The following is a 25,875-nucleotide window of genomic DNA, read 5'->3' on the forward strand; positions in this document are numbered from 1 at the left end:
ACCACCAAGCTCACCAAACCCCCTCTCCCCACTCCTCCAAAACCCTCAGTTTGATTCTCAGAGTCCACAATCTCTTATGCTTCGTCTCCCCCTCCAATTTTCCCTAACTCACTTCCCCTCCCCATCTCCCAGTGTCCTCCATGTTATTCCTTATGCTCCACAAGTAAGTGAAACCATAAGATAACTGACTCTCTCTGTTTGACTTATTTCACTCAGCATAATCTCCTCCAGTCTCGTTCATGTTGATACAAAAGTTTGGTATTCATCCTTTCTGATGAAGGCATAATATCCCATAGTATATATGGACCATATCTTCTTTACCCATTAGTCTGTTGAAAAGCATCTTGGTTCTTTCCACAGTATGGTGATTGTGGCAGTTGCTGCTATGAACACTGGGGTACAGATGGCCCTTCTTTTCACTACATCTGTATCTTTGGGGTAAACACCCAGTAGTGCAAATGCTGGGTCATAGGGTAGCTCTATTTTTAATTTCTTAAGGAAATCTCCACACTGTTTTCCAAAGTGGCTGCACCAACTGCATTCCCACCAACAGTGTAATTCTATCCGTTCATCGTATTTAACTTTATTTTGTGTATACCTATAAGTTTTTCTTTCTTTAAAATTTTGGGATACAGTTTCTTCTAATAGACCAAAATATACTCTAAATCTAGGGGACGGCTTTGTTCTAGTCTCCAGCCTGATCATATCCTCTCTCTCTCTCTCTCTCTTTTTTTTTAACAACTGCTTATCTTATCCATTCCTTTTTAAAAAAATTTTAAAATTTTTATCTTTACACTCATATTACATCTTTTCATGTTTATCCTAATTTTTATATATATACACATGTGTGTGTGTATAATTTTTTTCTTTCTTTAAAATTTTGGAAAGCAATTTCTTCAAACAGACCATAATACACCCAAAATCATCTCTGTGGCTCTGTTCTATTCACCAATCTAAATAGATATATTCAATCACAAGAGGAAAGTTGGAAAGAACTCAAGTACATGGATGCTAAAGAGAATCCTACTAAAGAATGAATGGGTCAACCAGGAAATTAAAGAAGAATTGAAAAAAATTCATGGAAACAAATGAAAATGAAAACACAATTGTTAAAAATCTTTGGGATGAAGCAAAGGCAGTCATGAAAGGAAAGCATATAGCAAAGAAACCTTTCTCAGGAAAGAAAGGTCTCAAATACACAAACTAACCCTACACCTAAAAGAGCTGCAGAAAGAACAGCAAATAAAGTGTAAACCCAGTAGGAAAAGAGAAATAATAAAGATCAGAGCAGAAATCAATGAAACAGAAACCAAAAGAACAGTAGAACAAATCAATGACATTAAGAGCTGGTTCTTCAAAAAAATTAGTAAGATTGATAAACCCCCGGCCAGACTTATCAAAAAGAAAAGAGAAAGGATCCAAATTAATAAAATCATGAATGAAAGAGGAGAGATCACCAACACCAAAGGAATATAAACTATTATAAGAACATATTATAAGAACTACATATTATTAGAACTACACACCAGCAAATCTATTATAAGAACATATTATAAGAACTATATATTATAAGAACTACACACCAGCAAATCTGACAATCTGGATAAAGGAATGCATTCCTAGTGATGTATCAACTACCAAAACTGGACCAGGAAGAAATAGAAAACCTGAACATATCCATAACCAGCAAGGAGACTAAAGCACCAATCAAATGTCTCTCAACAAAAAAGAGCCCAGGGCCAGATGTCTTTCCAGGAGAATTCTACCAAAAGTTTAAAGAGTTAATACCTTTTCTTCTTAAACTGTTCCAAAAATAGAAATGGGAGGAAAACTTCCAAACTCCTTTTATGAGGCCTGCATTACCTTGATTCCAAAACCAGACAAAGACCCCATCAAAAAGGAGAATTACAGACCAAATCCCTGATGAACATGGATGCCAAAATTCTCCCCAAAATACTAGCCAATAGAATCCAACAGTACATTAAAAGGGTTATTCACCACGACCAAGTGGGATTTATTCCTGTGCTGCAAGGTTGGTTCAAAATCTGCAAATCAAATCAATGTGATATAATACATTAATAAAAGAAAGAACAAGAACCATGATACTCTCCATAGATGCTAAAAAAGCATTTGACAAAGTACAGTATCCTTTCCTGATCAAAACTCTTCACAGCGCAGGGATAGAGGGTACATACCTCAATATCATCAAAGCCACCAAAAAACCCCAATATCTTGCCATTTACAACAATGTGGATAGAACTATAGGGTATTATGCTAAGTGAAATAAGTCAATCAGAGAAAGACAATTATCATAGGATCTCACTGATATGAGGAATTTGCAAAATAAGACAGAGGATCATAAGGGCAGGAAGAGAAAAATGAAACAAAATGAAACCAGAGAGGAAGAAAAACCATAAGAGACTCTTAATCTCAGGAAACAAACTGAGGGTTGGTAGAGGGGGGCAGGGAGGGATGAGGCGGCTGAGTGATGGGACATCAGGGAGGGATGTGCTATGGAGAGGGCTTTGAATTGTGTAAGTCTGATGGTTCACAGACTTGTACCCCTGAAACTAATAATACACTGTAGGTTAATAAAAAAATAAAAATTATAAAAAAAAAAAAAAAGATCTGAGTCGGAATCCTGAACACATTCACTGGATCATGTGGTGTCACGTAGTGTTACATAGTCAACAGAAGTGTTGTGAAAAATGTAAAACTGGGCCTTCCTCCTATCCTTAATAGTAGGCATAGAGCTCTTTGAAAAAGAAGCTGAGAAGTAGAGCAAAGCTTTATTTTACATATTTATCTCCTCTCTTTTTAGAGAGAATCAGCCTCCACATTATACCTTAAAGGTCAGTGTTTCTCAAATCTAAATGGAGTGTGTTAAACAATATGAATTTGTATTCTATTAGCAAAGCACATTCTATAACACTTCTTTTGTTTTTAACTATATATTGGCAAATGCAAAAAGCAAAGTGAACAACCATATAAATAATACTCAGCCTGAACTGTGTGGAGGACCTAGTTAATCTGACCTTGATCCCAAAGTTAAATTCACGTTAAAGAAAATGCAAACTTATCCAAAGAAGAATACAGATCCAAGCTGATCCTAGTTGAAAAGATTTTAACTAATGCAAAGTATCAATGAATTGGTACCTAAAAACATCTTATATTTTTAAAATGTGTCAAACAAAATTGCATGATTCTCCACAAATGGCATAGATAAAAGATACAAGAATTCAGGGGTCCTTTTTCTTGCATTATTTATGCTGATAAGGTGATAAAGGAGTGTTTCTACCTACAGTATATACACAAGAGATCTATAAATGTAAGCATACTGTAATACAATGATTTTCACCCTTATCAATATAGAGTCTTGGGAAATCTCAGTATGCATGTAACAGACACTAAAATACAGATTAAATGAAAACTAAACTGATTCTTACAATGTGTCTATTTTCTTTATTTCACAATGCTTAGCAATGTAACAACCCAATTACCAAGTGACAAGTACAATCTATACCAGCAGTTCTCACCCAGGGGCAATGTTACCCCCCAAAGGAGACATTTCTTAATGTCTGGTGTCAATTTTGGTTGTCACAGCTAGACAAGGAGTGATGCATGACTAGCATCTAATGGGTAGAGGCCAGTGATGCTGCTGAGGATTTGACACTGAACATCCTCTTGCCCCCATGCCCAGCAATGAATTATCTATCTGGCCAAAAACATCACATGTCAAGAATGAAAGACCTTGATTTATTTTGATATTCACCAAAGGAAAAGTATAAAATATGATTTGTTATAAAACATTCTTTTATTTTAGAAGGAACAAGAGCAAGGATAGTGAATAAAAAGCGAATGAGCGACACTAATTATAAAGCAGGAGGCACGAATTACAAAAACAGAGTGACTAGGAAGGTCTTGGGAGAGATGTGGGAGATTCTGTCACTACCAAACAGCTGCAGGACAGCACAAAATGAGTCCACATTGTTGGCTGACAAAGAAGAAAACACAATGCATTTTCTAGTTATTCTATGATCTTGAATTCAAAGAACCTCCTTTGTACAACAGTTCTAAATGACTCTGTGTGATGTTTTACCTTAAATGTTGTTGAAAACTGCTCATCTGAAGAATTACAAACTTGCTTTTTGGTTGCTGACTTTGACATTGGTAAATATAATGTATTTCTGGTCAAGAAAAGCATTTTTAAAACAGATGGGCACAACTTATCTAAATTTGGAGTAGAGTTTAATCAGAGAGGCTGTTAAACCATTTGTGCTCAAACAGTGAGTGACCTCAGTATATTTTTCATCTTGTCCTTTGCAACACAGGAAAACCTTGTAAAATGATTTGAGGAAAGGTACTACCTTTTCTATATAAGCACAAGGCCATAGCAAAGGGGATTCTCCCACTCCCAAACATAATATTTGTGTTTTAAAGTAAGTATAAGAAGCCACTGGCCCATTCTCTAAATTCATTTCACATGATAAGCAAATATGGCTGACATAGCATGTTTAAAATAGTACAAAAAAGTAAATATCTGATAAGCAGGAGGTTGATAGCAGGGAAGAAAAAGAAGTTGCATGAAGCTTTACATACAGTGGATGTGACCAAGGCTAGTAATCAATGCTACATGGATTCATGTAGTGATATTAGGATTAGATGGATAAATCACATTTATACAAATAAAGGTCTTAACCAGAGTCCAATTTTACCAATAATTTCAAGAAACAAGCAATCATAAGGCTGTAGGATTAAGGCTTAAAATTAAGGTCCAGTATTATATGTATTCTGACATCTGAGAAAGTCCAGAGGGTCTCAAATGACCTAAATGCAAGTTTCCCCTACAGTACAGCTCTGCTTCCAGCGTTAAGGTCCCCCAGCCAAAAATCTTCCCTTATTTTAGGATCAGGCACAGTTTCTGCTTATTCCTGAGCATTTATGTCATGAAATATCTCAATTCAATACTTCAATGATCACCTAGCTTAGGAGTTATTTTCCAGGGAGTCATGTTCATATATCCAGAGATGCTAAGTATGTTTACCATAAGCAACCTAAAACAGGTATAATAGGAATGCCCAAAACATTCCATAGATAAGGACTTTCCTCCTAGAAAAATCATTTATATGGGAGCAGAGGAGGTGCAGTATCAGTATCAGAATGTTTACAAAAGAGATTGGCCCACGTTACCTGTCTTCTTCTCGTGGATCATTCTTCCATTAACTGGAAGTGAAACGGAACAGAGAGTGGGCTCAACTCCTCCCTGTCCACCAAAACAAGCATGAAAGACTGAAAAGACTAATATAGTATTGTTTGAAGTGTAAGAAAATATTACATATATATTCTAATGAGAATAGGAGTCTGAAAAACTGTGATAATTTTTTCAAGTCTAGGTATGAAAAATCTGATACTGGTCTAATAGAAATAAATTATTAAATGTTTTTAAACGAGTGATTTTTAATTTTTAAGTGATATGTCCAAATAATTTGCATTGCTCGAAGGTTTAAGTGAGCATACTAAATGATTATTTTATTATATTGTTACTTCTAATTCATGAGGGCGATAACTGCCATCTTAAATATTTGCTCTTTTCTCCGTAGCTAAGCTAATTTAAATAGGTGATAATTAAGACTAACAGCTCAAGAATAAAAGCTAATAAAAGAATCTCTTAATGTATATTTGTAGTGTTTTAAATTTTACTTCTTCCCTCACATTAACCAGGGATTGTAAGTGAAATGCTGATGGACTGCATAACTGTAATTTTGACTTTTGTATTCTTTGCAATCACCTAACATATATAAGGATTAACCTATATGTAGACAGTAGTGAGAATTTCTCAGGAGCTGAGGTTCCCTGAGGAAATGCCCTGACTGAGGTTGATAAACCTCCTACACCAAAATGCAAGAAAGCTTGAGTTGTGTCATTTGCAAGCTGTCCTTAAATGAGTGTATTAGGACGACCAGACCTTCACATTGTACTGTCGGACATATGGGACAATACTGTGCAGATGCTTTTATTGCCAAACATCTTCCCCTGTATGTTCTTACAGTGAGCACTGTGGGCCAATTTTTTACAGTTATTAGAATCTACAAGATAATATTTCTGTAGGCCATCACTGTGATTATAAAAGTTCCCTGTGGGTGAAGAAGAAGAAAAGAATTAACCAAAGGAGAGAGGCATCAAATGACAGAGAAGGAGCAACGCTTCAGATTGTTACGAAGGATTCCTAGGTCTGCCAATAACTCACTTATGCAAGTCACATAACCCTGTGGATTTTGGTTTCCTCATTAGTAAAATAAGGGATTGGGTTAGGAGGCCTCCTGGGAGCTTTTTAAAGTTCTTGTAGAGTATGCACAGGTCTCTTTGTATTAATCAAAGTACTTTATTTGTAAACCATGCTGAAGCATAGTTATTTTTCATTATTTTATTCTAATTTTCAACCAGTTATCATGCTATGTATATGCTTTATTTTAAAATATGTATTTTTTGGAAATTATTTTATGAAAAGAATTCTGAATTAATATTTACAATAAAAATATATCCTCTCTTATCCCACAACAGAAGTGTACTGTTACTCCTGCTTCAAAACTGCAAACAGGTATGATTATATGTTATTCTCAATCAATAATTTTGGTTTATTTTTGAATCAACATTGTTGATTTTATATGTGAACTTGGAAAATTCTTGAGGGTAAATTATATTTTGTAGTAAGCAATACAATGTAAATCTAGCTCTAAATCAATGTTTAAGTAAGCATTTCTCCAAAATACGAACTAGCTGTCATTTGTGACTCTCTTGTATCTAAGGAGAAACTAACGTGTATTTGCCATGTTATCTCATTGAACAGACTCAATAGTAACTATCTTCCAAGTAAAAGAAATTACACTGGAAAAAAATAATTAAATGCTGATAGCATGCATCTCCATAGACATGAAAAATGAGAATGTAATTCTTTGTTTTTCATACCATAAATTTCCTTTCAACGCAAATGTCACGCTCAAATGTCAATCCAGAAATGAGACTCACCAAGTATCTGACTTTTGGGGTATAAAATGACAATAACTTATTATCTTGTAACACCTATGAATTTACATTGCCTAGTAAGTCAAAACCATAACACAAATAATTCAGTTTATTTTTCACCGTTTCAAAAATATTTTTTACCTGCTACAATAATCTTCAGTTACTGCATTATTATCATCAAGGTGAGCCACAATTAGATATATACAGATAATGTTTCTATTACAAAGTATTCCAATTCAAGTTTAAAATACAAACTACTTTGCAAAGACCTGAAGAATATATGTTCTTGAAGCTAAGTTCCACTTCTCTTAGTAGCAAGAATATTTTGGTTTAACATTCCGAATTTATTTTTTATATACTTGCATACATAAGAACAGAGCATGTCCTTTATATATAACATACTACTACCATGACAATTTAAATTATCTCTCTATCATGTGTAACTTGGCTTTGATAGCTATTAAATCTATTTTCATGTTGATTTACTTTTCACACTAATCTTGATATGAAGTTCAAATTACCTAATAAGGGTATGATATTTTTCCTCTGATGATAAGCAATTTACATGTTTATAATTCATAAAGCAGCTGCATGAAATTTTGGTTTAAAATAATCTTAAATAGAAATAACATAAGGTACCAAAACAAAATTAGAAAAAGGAATACTAAATTCTTTGCTTTGTGTGACTCTTTTGGAACATCTATTAATATAGTCAGTACAACAAGTCTTTCAACGCTGTGAAGGCACCTAGAGCAACATTCAATATCATGCAAGAGAATCATACCCTGTTCACCTAAGGAAAGAATCTACCCAGCATCAAAGAGGAATCAGTTCCCACCGAGGGAGCAGGTTAGGCCTGCATCATCTGCATCTTGGTATTAGTTCAGTTGAGCAAATTTTACTTGCATATGGTCTGATAATTGACAGGATGCCGATAATGAATACGGTGACTGCGTCTGCCCCCTCCCCAGAAGCTCACACTCTGCTGTATTCTGGAATACTTTGATACACATTTCATTGAAAATATTCACACACAGTGTAATGGGAGTAAAAAGAAATGTGGTTTATTCTGAAAATTCAGAGAAATCTTCCTGTTGAAAATTGCATCTGAACTGAATCCCGGAAGAGATGAGACTGAGGAGGGGAACGTGGAGAGACCTGGTGGTTGCAGAAAACATCCTGGACAAAAACATGTTCAAGAAGCACAGCATGTACTGGGAAACAGGAACAGTCTATATTACTGGAGCACAGACTGCAACATGGCAGTGAGGGGATGTAAGACTGCAGAGGTAACAGGAAAGGCACTATATTTCAAGATAACACCTTGAACTTTAGGCAATGTAGCACCATTAAAATGTTTTAACCACTTATGACATGTTGCACTTTAGATTTAAAATTAGCAAAATGGTTTACAAATAGAATTCAATAAATCCTAATGGGATTGGTGAGTGTGTGTCACAATATATCAATCCCCAAGCAACATAACAGATCTTTCACTTCATGTGTGTGTATTTGTATGTGTGAAAAACACAAAATACAAGTAACCGGAATCCTTTCAATTTATGCAAAATAAATATTTAATTTAAATAGGAAACATGGGTGGATTCCCAAAACTACTTATTTCTCTGCCCAGCTAAACTAATATAACAGAAATTCTTACTAGTTTTAATGAATATATATGTTCTCCAAAATTCATATCCACCCAGAAACTCCAAACACATTCATCCTTGGAAATGCAGTCATTTTAATTGGTTACTTTAAGATTAGGTTGACCGAAGCTAGAGGCATCACAATTCTGGACTTCAAGCTCTGTTACAAAGCTGTCATCATCAAGACAGTCTGGTACTGGCACAGAAATATACACATAGATCAGTGGAACAGAATACAGAATCCAGAAATGGACCCTCAACTCTATGGTCAACTAATCTTCGACAAAGCAGGAAAGAATGTCCAGTGGAAAAAAGACAGTCTCTTCAACAACTGGTGCTGGGAAAACTGGAGAGCCACATGCAGAAGAATGAAACTGGACCATTTCCTTACACCACACATAAAAATAGACTCAAAATGGATGAAAGACCTCAATGTGAGACAGGAATCCATCAGAATCCTAGAGGAGAACACAGGCAGCAACCTCTTTGACCTTGGGTATAGCAACTTCTTATTAGGGACATCTCCGGAGGCAAGAGGAAAAAAAGCAAAAATGAACTATTGGGATTTCATAAAAATAAAAAGCTCCTGCACAGTGAAGGAAACAACAAAACTAAAAGGCAGCTGACAGAATGGGAGAAGATATTTGCAAATCACATGTCTAATAAAGGGCTAATGTCTAAAATCTCTAAAGAACTTATCTAACTCAATACTCAAAAAATTTAAAAATCTAGTTAATAAATGGGCAAAAGAAATGAAAAGACATTTCTCCAAAGAAAACATACAAATGGCTAACAGACACCTGAAAAAAAAAAATGTTCCACATCACTCATCATCAGGGAAACACAAATCAAAACCACAATGAGATACCACCTCACACTGGTAAGTATGGCTAAAATTAACTCAGGAAACAACAGATGTTGGGGAAGATGCAGAGAAAGAGGAACCTTCTTACACGGTGGGAATGCAAGCTGATGCAGCCACTTTGGAAAATAGTACAGAGGCTCCTCAATAAAGTTAAAAACAGAATTACCCTAAGATCCTACTAGGCATTTATTCAAAGGATACAAAACTGGTGATGTGAAGGGACATGTGCACCCCAATGTTTATAGCCCCAATGTCCAGAGTCTGAAAGAGCCCAAATGTCTATCGGCTGATGAATGGATAAAGATGTGATTGATACACACACACACACACACACACACACACACACACACACACACACAGAGGAATATTACTCAGCCATCAAAAAGAATGAAATCTTGCCATCTGAAACAATGAGAATGGAACTGGAGTATATTATGCTAAGCAAAATAAGTCAGTCAGAGAAAGACAAATCGCATATGACTTCACTCATATGTGGAATTTAAGAAATAAAACAGATGAACATAGGGGAAAGAAAGGAAAAATAAAGTAAGATAAAAATAGAGAGGGAAGCAAATCACAACAGACTCTTACCAAAAGAGAACAAACTGAGGCTGCTGGAGGGAGGTGGGTGGGGGATGGGGTAACTGGGGGATGGGCATGAAGGAGGGCCCTGAATGTTAGGAGCAACGGGTGTTATGTGCAACTGATAAACCACTAAATTCTACCCCAGAAACTAATACTATACTATGTGTTAAGTAACTAGCTATAATTTAAATAAAATCTTGAAAGAAAGAAAAAAAAATTAGGTCATACTGGATAGGGTGGATTTTAAATCCCATGAGTGGTGTCTTTCTAAGAAGGCCACGTGAAGACACAGACCCCGACACACAGAGGGGAGAAGGCCACGTGAGGACACAGACCCTGGCACACAGCGGGAAGAAGGCTGTGTGAACAGAGAGGCAGACAGTGGACTGATGCACAAACAGGTCAAAGAGCATGCAGGACCGCCAGCAACCACCAGCAGTAAGGGAGGCCCATGACATAGCTTCTCCCTCTGGGCCTGCAGAAAGAATCAACTCTGCTGACACTGTGGTTTCTGACTCCTGTCCTCCCGAACTACAACAGAACAAATCCTGTTGTCTTACACTACACAGTTTGTGGTACTTCACTATGACAACCCTAGGAAACGGACACATACACACGACAGCACCTCTTGCTGAGGCAGCATGGTCGTAGTGAGTATCAGTTTGTGGTCCCTGCGGAGAACAATCTCATTTGCACAGCATGAAATGAACAAAACACTGTCCTTTTGTTTGTATTTGGCTTTTTTGTTTGTATTTTGTTTGTATTTGGCTTCTCTCGATACTTTTTCCTGCCCTTGTATGGTGCTTACTTTCCACCATGATTTACATTGGGTAGTATCCCAATGCAATATCCAACCCAATATCGAGGCTTTATTAATTACTCATTCAAATTGAAGGCACATACGAAAACTAGTTTAGTTGTGTGTATCTTGGTATCCCAAGGCACTGACTTTACTCTGGTTAAAAGCTCATACAGTATTTATAGTCAAAAATGCTCACGTCAATCAGGACACTGTACTGGGCTTGTGTAAAATGAATCTTGGGAGTACTGCAGCCATAAATGATTTTTAGAAATTATTAGACTGAGACTTCTCCCTTCTGCTTCATGTAGTCTCTCCGGTACACAGTAAGAAGATTAGCATCGGTGTTTTGGGAGAAGGTTTACTGAGTCAGAAGATGTGGGGAATATCACTAAGTTTTAAAAATAACAGCATGCACTTCTTTCAACTAAACTTGAGGGAAAACCAAATGTAGAGGGAACACAATAATTTAAAATGAGTTTAGATTCATTGAAATTAGAACTCCGATGAGTCTCAAGACCAGTCGGGAAATACCAACAGGAGAAGCCCTAAGGCTTCAAATAAGTGGCCTAGAACTAACCTTCTCCACCTGGAATAGAGTGAACTTTCTATCCGCAAGCTTGAGAAATACCGAACTTCTCAGATGGCAAAGTGGCCACGGAAGAACTCCACAGAGGAGAAATGACGAGCACCAGGCGGACGGCAGCAGCACGCGCCTCCAACGGAAGCACTGCTCCTGCTGACATCCTGCCCTCTGCAGCCCTTTCCGCAAACTTAGAAACAGAGGAAGGGCACTCCCACTCCCTGATCTGCAACTTCAGGACAGCCCTCAGATAAGTCTTCCAAGGGGTTTTTAGAAAGATGAGAGAATTCATTTCTCTCTCCCACAGGAGTGATCGAAGCCTAATTTCTCCTTGCTGGGACCCGAGCATACAGAGTACTGCTAACTCCTACGAGGGCAAAATAAAAGGGTGTATCTGACTTTTCCCCTTCAAAGATCCATGATTCTTTTTCTCATTGAAAAGGCAAAGTCTTTGACATAGTATTTCACTAAATTAAAAACAAACAAACAAAAAACAAAAAGCAAAAACAAAATCAGAAGGCCATCTTCTAAGGGCCTACACTAGGGCAGGTAAACTTAAACAACAGTAGCTTTAGGAAAGTTGTCCATCACAAATATTTTTAACACATATTTTTCTTAGTATAAACATGTATTTCTCTTGGAAAATACATAAGTACAATTTGGGTTCTTCAAAAATAGATAAATAAAAAGAATCTGATCTGGACATTAGTTACAAAAATGGCCCAGTTGGGGATCTTGTTAAAGAAATGACTAGTCATCAACTCTTTGACAATAAAAACTGTGTCTGGGATATTAAATCATTGTTCACCAAACTAAGGGAAAAAAATCAGAGAATGCCATTTAAAAAATAAATGTTGTAGGTTCTTTAAACTATAAAAGAACATGGAAGAAAAATAATAAGCAGACTTTTGGTTCTCCTAATCTACACCAACCAATATGGTAGTCAGCAGTCACACTATGTAAATTCAAATTCAAGTGAATTAAAATTAAACACAATTTAAAATGAGTTTCTCAGTTATCTCAGCTACATTTCAAGTTGTCAACAGCCAGATGTAACTAGCAGACTACAGCAGGTCAAGGACATTCACATCTTTGTTTAAAGTTCTACTGAAGAACACGGCTCTAGAGCTATGTTTGTACCTTTTCTCCCCCTAAAATGATATTGATACGTCTATGGTTCCTAGTCCCTGCTGTACAAAGTACCCCAAACCTGTTGGTTTAAAACAACAGCTCTATTCTCTCACAGTTTTGGAGGCCAGAAGTCCCAAATCAGTTTCACTAGATTCAAATCAACGTGTCAGCAGGACCTCAATTCCTCCGGAGGCTCCAAGGAGAATCTTCTCCTCCCCTCTTCCAGCTTTTGGAGGCTGCTGACATTCCTCGACTTATAAAAGTATCACTCGGTCTCTGCGCCCTGGTCCCAGTGCCTCCGTTTTCCTGTCTGTGAATTCTCCCTCTGCCCACCGCTCACAAGGACAGAACCCATGTACGTAGAAGCCCCCTGGATAATGTGCGATACTCTCCCCACGCCACAATCATTAACTTAATCAAACGCTCTGACTTATTAAGTAACATTTACAGTTCTGGGGATTAGTACCCAATACCTCTGGAGACCATTATCCAACTTACTATAATCCACTACAATGGTATTTTTCAACTTCTATCCTACATTGTCTTTTATGTTACCAGTTCATCATTTGCTCCACTGGCACCTACTGGTATAATGTCAATACGTTTTTAAAGTGTACAATTCCCGCCCCCACAGAGGCGCTTATATACTACAAAAACCTAGCTTCCTACATAGCTTCAGGCATTTTTTTCCTTTCCATTTGTGACTCCCAAAGCCCAGGCTACATGGAGAAGGCCATGATAGTATGAGTTCACCACTTCACAGATCCACTTGCAACAACTGTAGAACACACTGTCCTCTTTTAAGCCACACCTGAGTCACCCCACACTATTTACCTCTGGGCAAGCGGTTGCTTGCCCTTACTCTGAGCTCTAGGTAACCCCATTAACAGTGTTGGTTTTAAAATGATTTTTTAAAGAAAGCCATCTCAAAAATAAGATAATGTGTCTGGATGTCCTAACAAGAATAAAATAAAAGAGAAAGAGATGGAGTCAGTTGGCTATAAAAAGTTTTCAAAAACAACTGGAAAATAGATAAATAAAAGACAATCCAATAGGAAAACAGGCAAAATTCAACAAACACTTCAAAGAAAGGGGTATACAAAGGAAAGACAAGCATAACCTCTTTAAAAATCAGGGAAGTGTTCACTAAAACTAAAATGAGATATAATGAACACTCACACAATGGTTAAAACTTTGATATCAATACTAAGTTCCCAAATCTGTGAAGCAACAGGAATGCCAATACATTGGCTGTGGGAGTGTGAGTTGATAATAAGCACTGCAGAAAAGAATTTTGTCATTACTGACAAAAATTAAACATACATATATCCTAACTTGGTATTATTCTTCCTAAGGTGACATCCATGAGGAATATTTATAGCAATTCTATTAAAATAGCCAAAAATGGAAATAATTCAAACATTCATTAACATAAAATGAATTGATTATAGGATATTCATACAATAGAGTAACAGTGCCAATGAATATAATCAAATACCTTAAATAACAGTGTGGATAATTCTTACAATTATTATTCTGAAGAAAAGAACTCAGATGGGAAATGATGTATACTTCAGGATTCCATTTTTGTGAAACTAAAAAAAAATGTAAAATTAATCTATGAGGATAAAAATCAGGTGAATTTCTACCTTGAAAAAGCAGCAGTGACTGGGAGGGAAGTCAGGTGTCAATAGGATTATTTTATTGACTTGGTGATGGTTACATCATTGCTCATTTTGTTGGAATCAAGGAGTAGGGAAATAGAACAGTGGCCGTGAGCTCTAGCATTGTACCAGACTCACTGGTTTTCCTTTCAGCTCTGACATTCAGGCGATATGCCTCTGGTGTATTTTAACTTTCACTATTTTTATCCCGATCAATACTACTATATTAGTTGTTCCACCTGATCTCTCATGTAATGTTTTCCTTATTCACCGTGGTATTACTAACATTCACCATATTTCATGACACATAAAAAGTGCTAAGTAATTATTAATAAATTTCATACATCATGGTTTCCAAGAAGAGCATTACACATTTTTCATTTACTGAACATGCTCCCGAGAAAATCCATCTTGCAGAGGAAAATACCACATTTTGTCTTGGCCTTCCCAATGTGCTGATACTTAGAATATGTGTGAACACAGAATTCTTTTATCCATAATGCCCAGACCACTTACAGAGAACCCAGATTTATGGTAAGGCTCATTTTAGGCTTCTCCTAACAAGTTAACTCTTCCTCCTGAAGATCTATATTCTGCTGAAGAGCTGTATTTCTCTGCCTCTCTACTCGTTGTATTTGCTATAATAAAGTGATGACCAAATAAAATAAACACCTGGAGAACTTTTAAATGATCTCCATGGCCTCTCTGTAGTAACCACTTCAGTTTGCACGTAACAATATTGCTCATGAATAAATAAATACAATTTGGTTATCACAACAGCTACTATTTCCACACCAATCTCTGTAACTGATTTCTACAGAGGTGAAAGTTATATATATATATATTTTTTTATTATAAACTACTAAATGTTTGGTTAATTTTAAAAAGCTTGCCAATAGGTCATTTGCCATCCTCTGGTTGTAGTGAACTTTTATTTTTACGTATCTGTAGGAGAGGTAAGGGGGAGTCTGATGGTAGACCCCTAGGAGGAGGGAAATGTTTTATCACAGAATTCATATTCTAAAGCCAGTATTTGCAAATCATGTATTTGCCGATTGAATCTCTACTACCTAGTGGCCTCAACACACCTCAAACAATCTCTAAAGTAATTCTGTGTTGGAACTGCTCTCATAGAAGCAAATAAGCAAAGATAGATCTTCAGTAGATAAATCCATCATCGAAGTTGGCCTGTAAGAAATTCCACAGATGGAAGTTTGAAAGAAACTAAGGTCACAGTCAAGAAGATGGGGAAGAGAAGGACAGGCAGATGAGCGGGCTATAAAGAAGAGAGACAGAAGAGGAGGGAAGGGAAACAAGCACTACTGGTAAAAATGAGTAGAAACAAGACAGCACCTTATTCACCGCTGTAATCCCCCAAAATCCATATATTAAAATCACCAGACATCTATACAATGGATCTAAGAAATAAATAAGAAAAAGAACTTAAAACATGACTAAAAGAAAATCATCGTTTTAGGGGACCAAGGCAATTTTTTAAAGGAGCAAATAAAACTTACAGACATATAAAATATCCTTGACATTAAAATTTAGTGGTTAGCTTTAAAATAGTAAAGGGTGAAACTGATGAGAATTGGCAGGGAATTCTCAAGAATATATCCAAAATCCATCACATCACATCACATCAGATGTGATGGATAATAATGTAAGTTTCTACTTTTTAAATATTGCATAAGACTTCAGGCAACTTACTTAATAAGCTTTGTCGTTTTAGTCTACGGAACAAAAATCCTTTGCTAAAGGTATTTGTATGTGTTTCTGTGTAAAGACGTAAAAATATATTTAGAACATAGAGATAAACTTACATATTTATATATAAAAACAAGGCAGTTTATTGTCAGAGAAAGCAAATAATGTTAAATAATCAAAAATAAATCACTAATTAAATGAAAATGACAAAATCCACCATAAATTTCAACAGATACTCACAGTAAGAACAGCCATAGACCTCAATTCTGAGCCCAATGCGGCCTTCTCCATTCCAGTCCAGGGGCACGATGCGCACATAGCGGGCGATCACTGGATGCTGTAAATCATGACGAACCACACTATCAGAGTTGATGTTCCCAGGAAATGCCTGGAAAAAAAGAAAAGGGATTAAAAAATTAAAGAAAAACATACTTTGGAAACAACCACGTTCTCTGTGTGCTAAGATAAATGTAAGTTTTCTTCTCCAATGGCAGGGTTTTATATTTTCTACTATAAACAATTCGAACAAAGCTACCATACTTCCTTTATTTGAAAACAAGTCTGGTTTTAAACGGAAACTAGGCCAAAATTTCTATGTGTCCTTTTGAAGGTGAAAAACACACATATTAGAAGAATGAAACACTACATGGAACCCACTGCAGTATCCAGTAAATATTTAAATTACAAGTTCTCATATTTTACATTTAAATTATAGTTTTTCAGCCTCCAACCATATTTCTTGCTTTTTTTTAAAAAAATAATTTATTTATTTTCAGCACAACAGCATTCATTATTTTTTCACCACACCCAGTGCTCCATGCAATCCGTGCCCTCTATAATACCCACCACCTGGTACCCCAACCTCCCACCCCCCGCCACTTCAAACCCCTCAGATTGTTTTTCAGAGTCCATAGTCTCTCATGGTTCACCTCCCCTTCCAATTTACCCCAACTCCCTTCTCCTAACACCCCTTGTCCTCCATGATATTTGTTATGCTCCACAATGTTGTGCTCCACAAATAAGCTCCACAATTATTAGCTCCACAAATAATTATCAATAACCATATGATAATTGACTCTCTCTGCTTGACTTAATTCACTCAGCATCATCTCTTAAATCTCTCCGCATTACCATCCCGTGCCACCATTAGAAATCTGAACTTTCAACATCAGTTAGATTAAAAGAACAAATGAATACACTGTGCAAATAGCCAGAGTTTTCTACCTTTTATTAGCATGAACACATTTACGGAGTTTACGAGTTGGTCAGAAATGTGTCCATTCCAGATTTCTCATTTACAGAGGATGTGGTCCAATCAAAAGCATGATTTCCCATGAACCTTATTTACATTGAGAACTTCCCATTGTCTTATGTTTTTTCAGCAGAGAACAAATGGATTTCTTTCAGCCATGGCTATCATTCATTCAGGAAACATTTGTAAAACATCTATTCCACGGTAAGTATAGAACAAGATAATATGGGGACATAAGATACCTAGAGCCACAGACGCTATACTCCAAACAATCACAATCTAATAGGGAAAATGTCAGCATAAAATTATAATTAAAGGAAGATTTAAAGAAACAGACAATCATAATTTAGAAAATATAAGTCAAATAAATGAGAAATGTATGTCTGTTTTATTTTAAACATTAGCAGTTTTAATTTCATACATACATTCTAGCTCTTTCTATATTAGATAACTTGAATTTTTGTAATGTTGTATCCCATGTGCCCTCCTCTTTTATATTTGCTTATATGATCTCTTAAACACTGAAATAAAAGTTTTAAGAAGAAAACTGCCCTTTTTTAATCACACACACACACACACACACAAAAACCCCACAACATAAGCACCATATTACATGGCTAATTTGTTGTCTTCTGGACCTGAGGCTTTGAATTTGCTTCTGTATAAAAATAGTAGTTCTAGCTTTAAAAAATTATTTGTAACAGATTTTTAAACACACAAAATTGATAAGAAGCACAAAAGACATGCTTTTGAGGAAAAGTACATAGCAGCTTTGAAATAGGACAACACACATGGCACTGCCCTGAATTGGTGGTTGCCGGTTTGCTACCTGATGGGCACTCCTCACACTCTAGCCTCCAAACACAAAATGTTCAGTGTAAGACCTAGTACTATAGGGCTCAGAAGGAAACATTTCCTCAGGATTAATACTATTTTCTATAACATATAGACATCCCAATAACCTACATGAGGGTAAAATTTCGTCTAAACGATGTACGGTTGCGTATCTGAAAACTGGGATGGTCTCTGCGGATGATCCTGTTGAGCCCTCTGGGGTTTTCCTCATCCTTAGCTGCATCTGCCTTTGTAGAATGGGCCACACCTACCTTCAAGCCCACAATGAGCTTTAAGTCATGAATGTTAACACTAAGAGCATCTTCTTTGTATCTTACTGACAAAATTTGATCAGGAAAACCAGCAAAAGATTTTTTTTTTAAGTTATTTTTTCTAGCCAGGCTGTAGCTTTATAAAGATGCCAGGAATGTACTCTATTAAACTGTGGCTGCATTTTAATACCACTATTGGTTGTTCTGGCTGCAAAAGTAATATGGGTGAGGATCCCTGACCAAAATCACTGGAATTAAATCCTTACAGCATTTAAATTAATCTAAAATACATCTTAAATATTACTCAGTAAAAGCCACCAAACAATTTATCTTGAGGATGTGCTTGCTGTAGTGCTTGGTGATGATATATAAATACTAACAACAACAATACCAAGTAACCCTTTGGGAGCACTATCTCGGAGACATCTGTAGTTTTTTGAGGCCTAAAAGAAAACAAAACACAACACTCTTTTGTGTTTCCCCTCTACTCCAAAACTTCACTCTGACACCAATTGCATGAGTTTTCCTACATATTAAGAAATTCTCCAATTCTCCATGGATACTAGCTGGAGGTCCTATAATTTAACGCAATTCTGACACTATGTACCTGGAGATAGAGTCAGATCCCACAGGTTAGGGAGCGGGCCCGAAAGACCAACCCATTTCAGATGCTTATCTCAATGCTAATTTGTCCCTTCTGCCTCTGACAGACCAGCTAAAAGTAGATTCCCATGACCCCCTTCTCAAGTCTGACCCTTTGCTAGAATGGCTCACAGAACTCAGAAAACCAGTTTACTACCATATTACTGTTCTATCATAAAAGGATACAACTCAGCAATGGCCAGGCAGAAGAGATGCACAAAGCAAGGTATGTGGGAAGGGCTTCCAAACCTTCTCCAGGGGTGCCACCTCCCCCAGTCCTCTACATATTCACCAGCCCAAAATACTTCCCAACACCAACTTCAGAGACTTTTAGGGAGGTCTCATAATGCAAGAAAAATCATTAAATCACCGGCCATTGACGATTAAACTCTCCAGAGGTCAGGATGGTTCAACTGTTAACCAGCCCCACCCCCTTTTTGTGATTATATCTCGGGGCTTTCCAAAAATCACCTCTAGCATAAACTCTGGTGTGGCTCAAAGGAGCTTATTATTTTTTTTTAAAGATTTTATTTATTTATTAGACAGAGAGATCACAAGTAGGCAGAGAGGCAGACAGAAAGAGAGGGGGAAGCAGGCTCCCCACTGAGCAGAGAGCCCAATGCCGGGCTCCATCCCAGGACCCTGGGATCCTGACCTGAGCTGAAGGCAGAGGCTTTAACCCACTGAGCCACCCAGGCGGCCCCAGGAGCTTATTATGAACAACAACAACAACAACAACAACAAAATCCACTTCACCTTTATTGTACGTATCACTTAGGAAACTACAAGGATTTGAGGAGCTGTGTGCCAGGAAAGATGGACAAAGAACAAAAAATATATTTCTTATAAATCACATTAGCACAGGCCTAAAATAATATAAAAAAAGTTGCAAAAGGCAGTATTAAAAGAAACTGCAAAAGTGGACAATACAGGTAATAATTTCAGTAATATCTGGAGCTTTACGAAAACGATCTAATCAGGCAAAAAGGAAAGAAACCGACTTCAGTTGGACAGGAGGGCAGAACGGTGTCTGGGAGATGCAAATAAATGGAGGAGGAGCAGAGAACAGGTTATTCCTGGTGCAGAGAAGGAACTCAGGTCTGAGGCTTCAGACTTAATGAGACTCAATTTTAGCACTTGTGCTGGGATGATTCATTCATTCACTGATCCATTCATTGATCATTCACTCAGGGAATAGCTAGGAGCACAGTATATTGTTCAAATCACTGGGGTTACAGGAGTAAACAATACAGAGTTTCAGTTTTCATAACATTTAGGTATTAAAGTACATAACTGGGTAGCTAACAAATAATAAATATTTAATGACTGTGTGTATATACATTACTGACATGGCATTACATAATATGTGTATGTTGTTACATATTAAATTGCATATACAGAATACAATACTGAGCATACCTTGCATGGTTGGGGATAATAAGGAAACCAGGGCTTTTGGAACACAGTGAAAAAAGGAAGAACAGGGTAGAAGATGTTGGGAGGGGTGGAGACCACAGCAGACAGGACTGTAAACCATGACCATGTCGAACATTTCATTTTAAGCGTACCAGAAAGAAATCCATTGGAGGGTTTTAAGCAAAAAAAGTTACGCATCACTGTTAAGATCAGGGTCACTAACACCGCCTCCCTGAATACAGTGAAGTTCCTAGAAAAACAGAAGACAACAGCATGACATAAATTACAGAATCATACAGGATAGAATGATCTAGTGACCACTATTCCTGAGCAGCGGGGTGCTTCGGGGAGAAGGAAAGAACAGTGGTGCAGCAGTGAATTCGGAAGAGAAGAGACAGGAAACTTACTACAACCTGGATCCCAAATGCACCACATGTGAGGAGAGAAAATGAAACAGAACCCAGAACTACTGGGAATGAGGCTTTCCTGCCACTAAACTCCTGCTGGTCATTCTGCTATTATAAAGGCATGGATGTCAGAAAAAGACAAAGTAGGCACATCTGTGGAAACAGCATTCCAGCATCTAAATCCAGAACATGCTGAAGAAAACCTCTGGGCTTTCTCAATATTTGCCTTGTTTCCTCATTTTTTAAAATTTTTTTTAAAGCAACTGATTAAATACTGATAAATACAAAGATACCTGAATGGAAAGATAATTAGTGAAGATTTAGATATATTGCATGTGAAATTTCATCATCACACTGAAAGGTCACACATCGAGAATTTCAGATGTTTCAGCTAGTTGTGTTTTATTGAAGTTGAGCTTCGTGGAGAGGGCATATATATTATTTATGAACAAATGCATGTCATATGGTATTTTCTCCAGTGTTCACAGCATCAGTAAATTGTGCGTTTTGCACTTCTTTTCATTTCCAAGCATTGCTATTTAAGCCATTATTTTAATTGGAGTTTAAAACTTTTCAGAAGAGTGTAGGTGTTACCAATCACTGCCTTGAATATAAAGGCATGAATATGTATGAAATGTCTCCTTTTATACAGCAGTATTTGGAAAAGTTAAATACAGAAAGAGGTACAACCATTGATTTAATAAAAACAACATCTAATATTTATATATCACTTTATTATTTAAAGAGTCCTAGTACATGTTGTATTGTTTGCACCTCCTTAAGTTTGGTAGGGACGGACTTTTTTCAAATCAGGAAATTGAGTCTCAGAGAACTTACAGGATGTCTGTCAAAGAGCTTAGTAAGGGCAAGCTGGGCAAAGTAACAAGCTTGGCAGGCATCCCTACACTGAGTTTGGTTTGAGAATAAAATTTTCAGTTGGGAATAAAGGTTTTTGTATTTAGGAACAACACATTTTATTTTTGATATTTGATACTGCATATTTCAATATCAAATTTGAAGTCTGAGAATTTTTATCATACCACATTCTGGATGTACATTTGATTTCTGGCTCATTTACTATACAGCATATTTGCCTACATACTCTATTTCTCTCTTCAATTTTATTTGAACAAACTTTGACAAAAATTAGAATTTTATTTTCTTACACTTTTCCCCCCCAAAAATGCTCCCATTGTGGTCACTAACGAAAGCCCCTCTGCAGCTTTTAATAGAAATAATTAAAAAGTTTGAATGACAGGTTTTACTAAAAAGAGAAAGGCTGGTCTGCTATAGTGCACACTTCACTTAACAATGAGTACTCTGCCATAAGTCTTTAAAAGAAGCATCTCTTTTCAAATAATTTGACTCTTTCACACCCGCTGGTGGTTTTTCAGATAGATGCAAAAAGAAAGAATTATCAAGGTAAAACATTCAGCTGATATTTACAAAGTCTTTAAGAACTGGAAATATGCATGAAAAATTGAAAAATTACAATGAATTTACATCTTTCCTGAATGAAACAATATGCTTTAAAATCCAACCTATGGAAAAATGTCACAGAGTAATACATGTTTTGTGGTTACATGAAAACAACCAACAAATTCATCGTTAAGACTGGTGATTCACAGACCTGTACCCCTGGGGATAAAAATATATGTTTATAAAAAATAAAAAATTATATTAAGAAGAAAAAAAAACATTAAAAAAAAAAAGACTGAGAAATCAATCACAGAAGCTTGTGAATTATAAGTCATCCCTATTAAATCTCTTTTACTGGCTGTGAGTTCTATATATGCTTAGAAGGTTAGGGTTTGGGGTTTTTTTGTTTGTTTTGGTTTTTTTGTAACTAACATAGCATTTATGTAACTCGGGAGGCTTTAAACTTAGTAAAGCTAAGAGCAATATAACTTAAAACCTGTGCTGCTACTTGAGAGTGACTGTCCTACAAATTACTAAACTTCATAGAAGAGGAGGTAGGGGCAGGGGTGAAACAGGTGCTGGCGATTAAGGAGGGCACTGGTCATGTGGAGCACCATGACCTACAGAAATTACTGAATTCCAGGTGTTGTACAACCGGAAAGTAATAGGACACTGTATGATAACTAACTGGAATTAAAAGAAAAACTTAAAATACAACAAAGAGTTAGAATTTTTTAAGAAAACATAGGGTGAGTTATTCAGAATGCTAATTGTATAATCTAAATATCGTTAGAGTTTTAATAACTAAAAATTCCCCACCATGTGGCACAGAACATTTTCTCTAGCTGAAACAAGAGTTCAGATGGCCTGACACAGGAAAGGTACACTTTTTCTGTAAAATACCAAACAGTTAATATTTTAGGCTTAGCAGACTGCATACCTCTCAGTCCCATATCCTTTTTCTTCGTCTTCCTTTTTATTTTAACAACACTGAAACTATGTAAAAACCATCACAGCTCACAGACTTTAAAAGAACAGAGACCAGAGTTAGCCCAGGGGCTATACCTGCCAACCCCTCGTCTAAGAGAATCTTTCAAATAGATAAATCCTCCCCTCAATTCCAATAGGATGCAAAAGTCTAAAATCATAGAAAAACCTTTCCACCACTTGGCATTTAAAAACCAATAAACTTTGGGAAAGCATTTCGTCATTCCTTGAACCATATAATTTATCAGACTGGAGGAAAATATATAGGGATTTAGAAGTATGCTGTGTGTGATGCATGAAGTAAAATTTCCCTCAAATTCACTATTATGGGGTCTGAAGTGTAACTTATGAAGTATTTTATGAAGAGAGTAAATATATTTGGTCCTCACTTAAACCTCACCTTTCAGGAAACCTAAAATAAGGGACCACAAGCTTCTATAGTAAATGAGTGAGAATGTATATCTTAGGGCAGAGGTTTTGCTTAAGACAAAATAATATGTGTCTGAAACACACAGCTATTGTGTAAGTGAGCCTAGGAGGAGTTCTTAGTGCTACTGCCAACAAGTCTCCTAGGTGGGAAACTATGTGGGAAAAACAACAACACAAGAATATTTCCTAATGTGAGAGATCTTAATTTCTTAAACCATAAAATACCTCTGCTGCAACAAAAGCACATATTGATTTTTTTTCCTTAAGTTGATGTCATAAACCTTTGATCACTATAATCACTTTTCTTTAAGTGGAATTTTACTTGTTGCTGGATTTTAAATTTTATTTTCCCCATGCTAACAATTTACATCAAAATATAGAAATAGATTTTCCATTCTGCAGCCTTGATGTGAGTCTCCAGGTGTGGTTACACTGCATGCTGAGGCAGGAAGAAAAGAAGTATTTTCATTAAATACTGCCTCTGTTACACTCCAGATCCGGGTTTGTCACCTGAACTTTCTTGTCATCGTTTTCATCCGGCTGTACAAACATGCCTGGCAAGACTCGGCTCAGATGTGCTTCCTGAAGTTAAGGATATCGCCTGACCCTCACCCCTCCATCCCCCAGTATTCCACAGGGATCCTCAGAACACCCTGTACTTACTCTCTGCACTCAGCTGAAATTACTTCATTGTGTAATTCATCATCCACTGTAGGCCAGCTTTGAAGTCTGTGATCAAACCTCTGGTCCACCACTATATCTGATGGCCCTCCACAATGGTCGGTGTCCGAGGACTTATCCATTTACAATCTGATTAAATGAATGAATAAAAATGACCATTCCCTAACTCCCACCTCTTCACTTTTCACAGCTCTTGTTATTTCTGGATGTACCAAAGCCAGTGCAGTACCCAGTCATAGTAAATAAACCACGTTTGATACTATCCTACAGAAGAAAAAGAAAAAGCATGCTAGTCTGATTCAAGACCCTAGGCAAATCAACAGTGTTTTTCCAAAGGTACAGATGGTATCATCGTAATATGTAAAGTCGCCAGGCGTCGCAGAGATCATACAGAAAAAAGGAAATGGTCGTGCAAAAATCATGTCAAAATCAGGGGACAAGTAATAGGAGAAAGGTGAGAATTGACACAAACATACGAGCCCACATCAAATCTCAGATGTTCACACAGATAATTCACTTGAGCTCTGCTGAAAACATACTCTTTTTGGGTTATAAAACCATCGCGACATGGTGTGTGGCAAATGCTAAAACACTCTCTGTAAGTGAGCAGTAATACTTCCTCTGAGTATTTCTGCTCTTGACTCAACTAGAAAGGTCTTACCTTTTTCATTTTGCCAAAGTTACAAACAAAGTTTAGAAGTACTTTACCAAAAGAACCATCAATTAAGAATCATGGTATAAGAACAATACTATCACTTGGAAAAACAATAAGGTAAAATATTTTAAAATCTAGTTCTTCAATTTCTTTCCCTTTATTTCTATGGGAATCACATGATGACAGCATTCTAAGGTTTTACCCTTTGTGCTCAACTGCTCTCAGCCTACCACAGTTTATTTAGCTATGCTTCTGTTAAGAGATTCCAGGGCAGTGTCCAGTTTTTTACTATTATGAATGAAATTGCTGTGAACATGTGTATAAAATGCATACGGGGAGAATTTCTGACTCACAGAGTAGATACGTGCTTAAATTTTTAAGACATTGTCAAACTTTTTCTCAGTGTTTATAATATATCTACATGTAGTTTCAACTGCATCAGAGAAATCTCTACTGTATCTTCCTTTTTCTCCTCTCTACTGGATATGTTCTATAACGTAAATTCATTATTTTCACATTTATACTGATTTTTCTCTCCAAACTTCCCTAAATTTTCTTCTTTATCCTACATGCCAAGCCATAAAAAAGGATGAAGATAATTAGATAAGTGCTACCCGTTATCTGTATTTGTCAATATTTGAAATAAACACACAAAGTAAGAAAAACAAAGGCGGTGTTACCAAGCTTAACAGTGTTCAAAGGGAGCATAACAGACAGAAGTCTGGACATGGAAACGTTTGAAAGATGCAGAAGGGACGGGACACCATGGATAAAATCCATCCTTCATGTAATGAGTCAGGAGACCTATCCAAAGCTCCACAGAACAGCCAACCCACTTACTAGTATTAGAAGCAACAAAATTAACAAGGAGATAA

The 25,875-nt window shown here is 36.6% G+C and overlaps 1 protein-coding gene across 1 annotated transcript in view; it reads right to left on the bottom strand.

Annotated features, from left to right (window-relative positions):
• The window catches only part of CNTNAP2 (contactin associated protein 2), a 1,362,616-nt gene that overhangs the window by 1,102,091 nt on the left and 234,650 nt on the right, over positions 1–25,875 (bottom strand). The window contains exon 3 of the mRNA XM_082693594.1: positions 16,247–16,394. Within this exon, the coding sequence (XP_082549720.1) occupies positions 16,247–16,394 (148 nt within the window). The remainder of the gene's footprint in view (positions 1–16,246; positions 16,395–25,875) is intronic.

Source organism: Mustela nivalis, assembly GCF_964662115.1.
Source record: "Mustela nivalis genome assembly, chromosome: 12".
NCBI lineage: Eukaryota > Metazoa > Chordata > Mammalia > Carnivora > Mustelidae > Mustela > Mustela nivalis.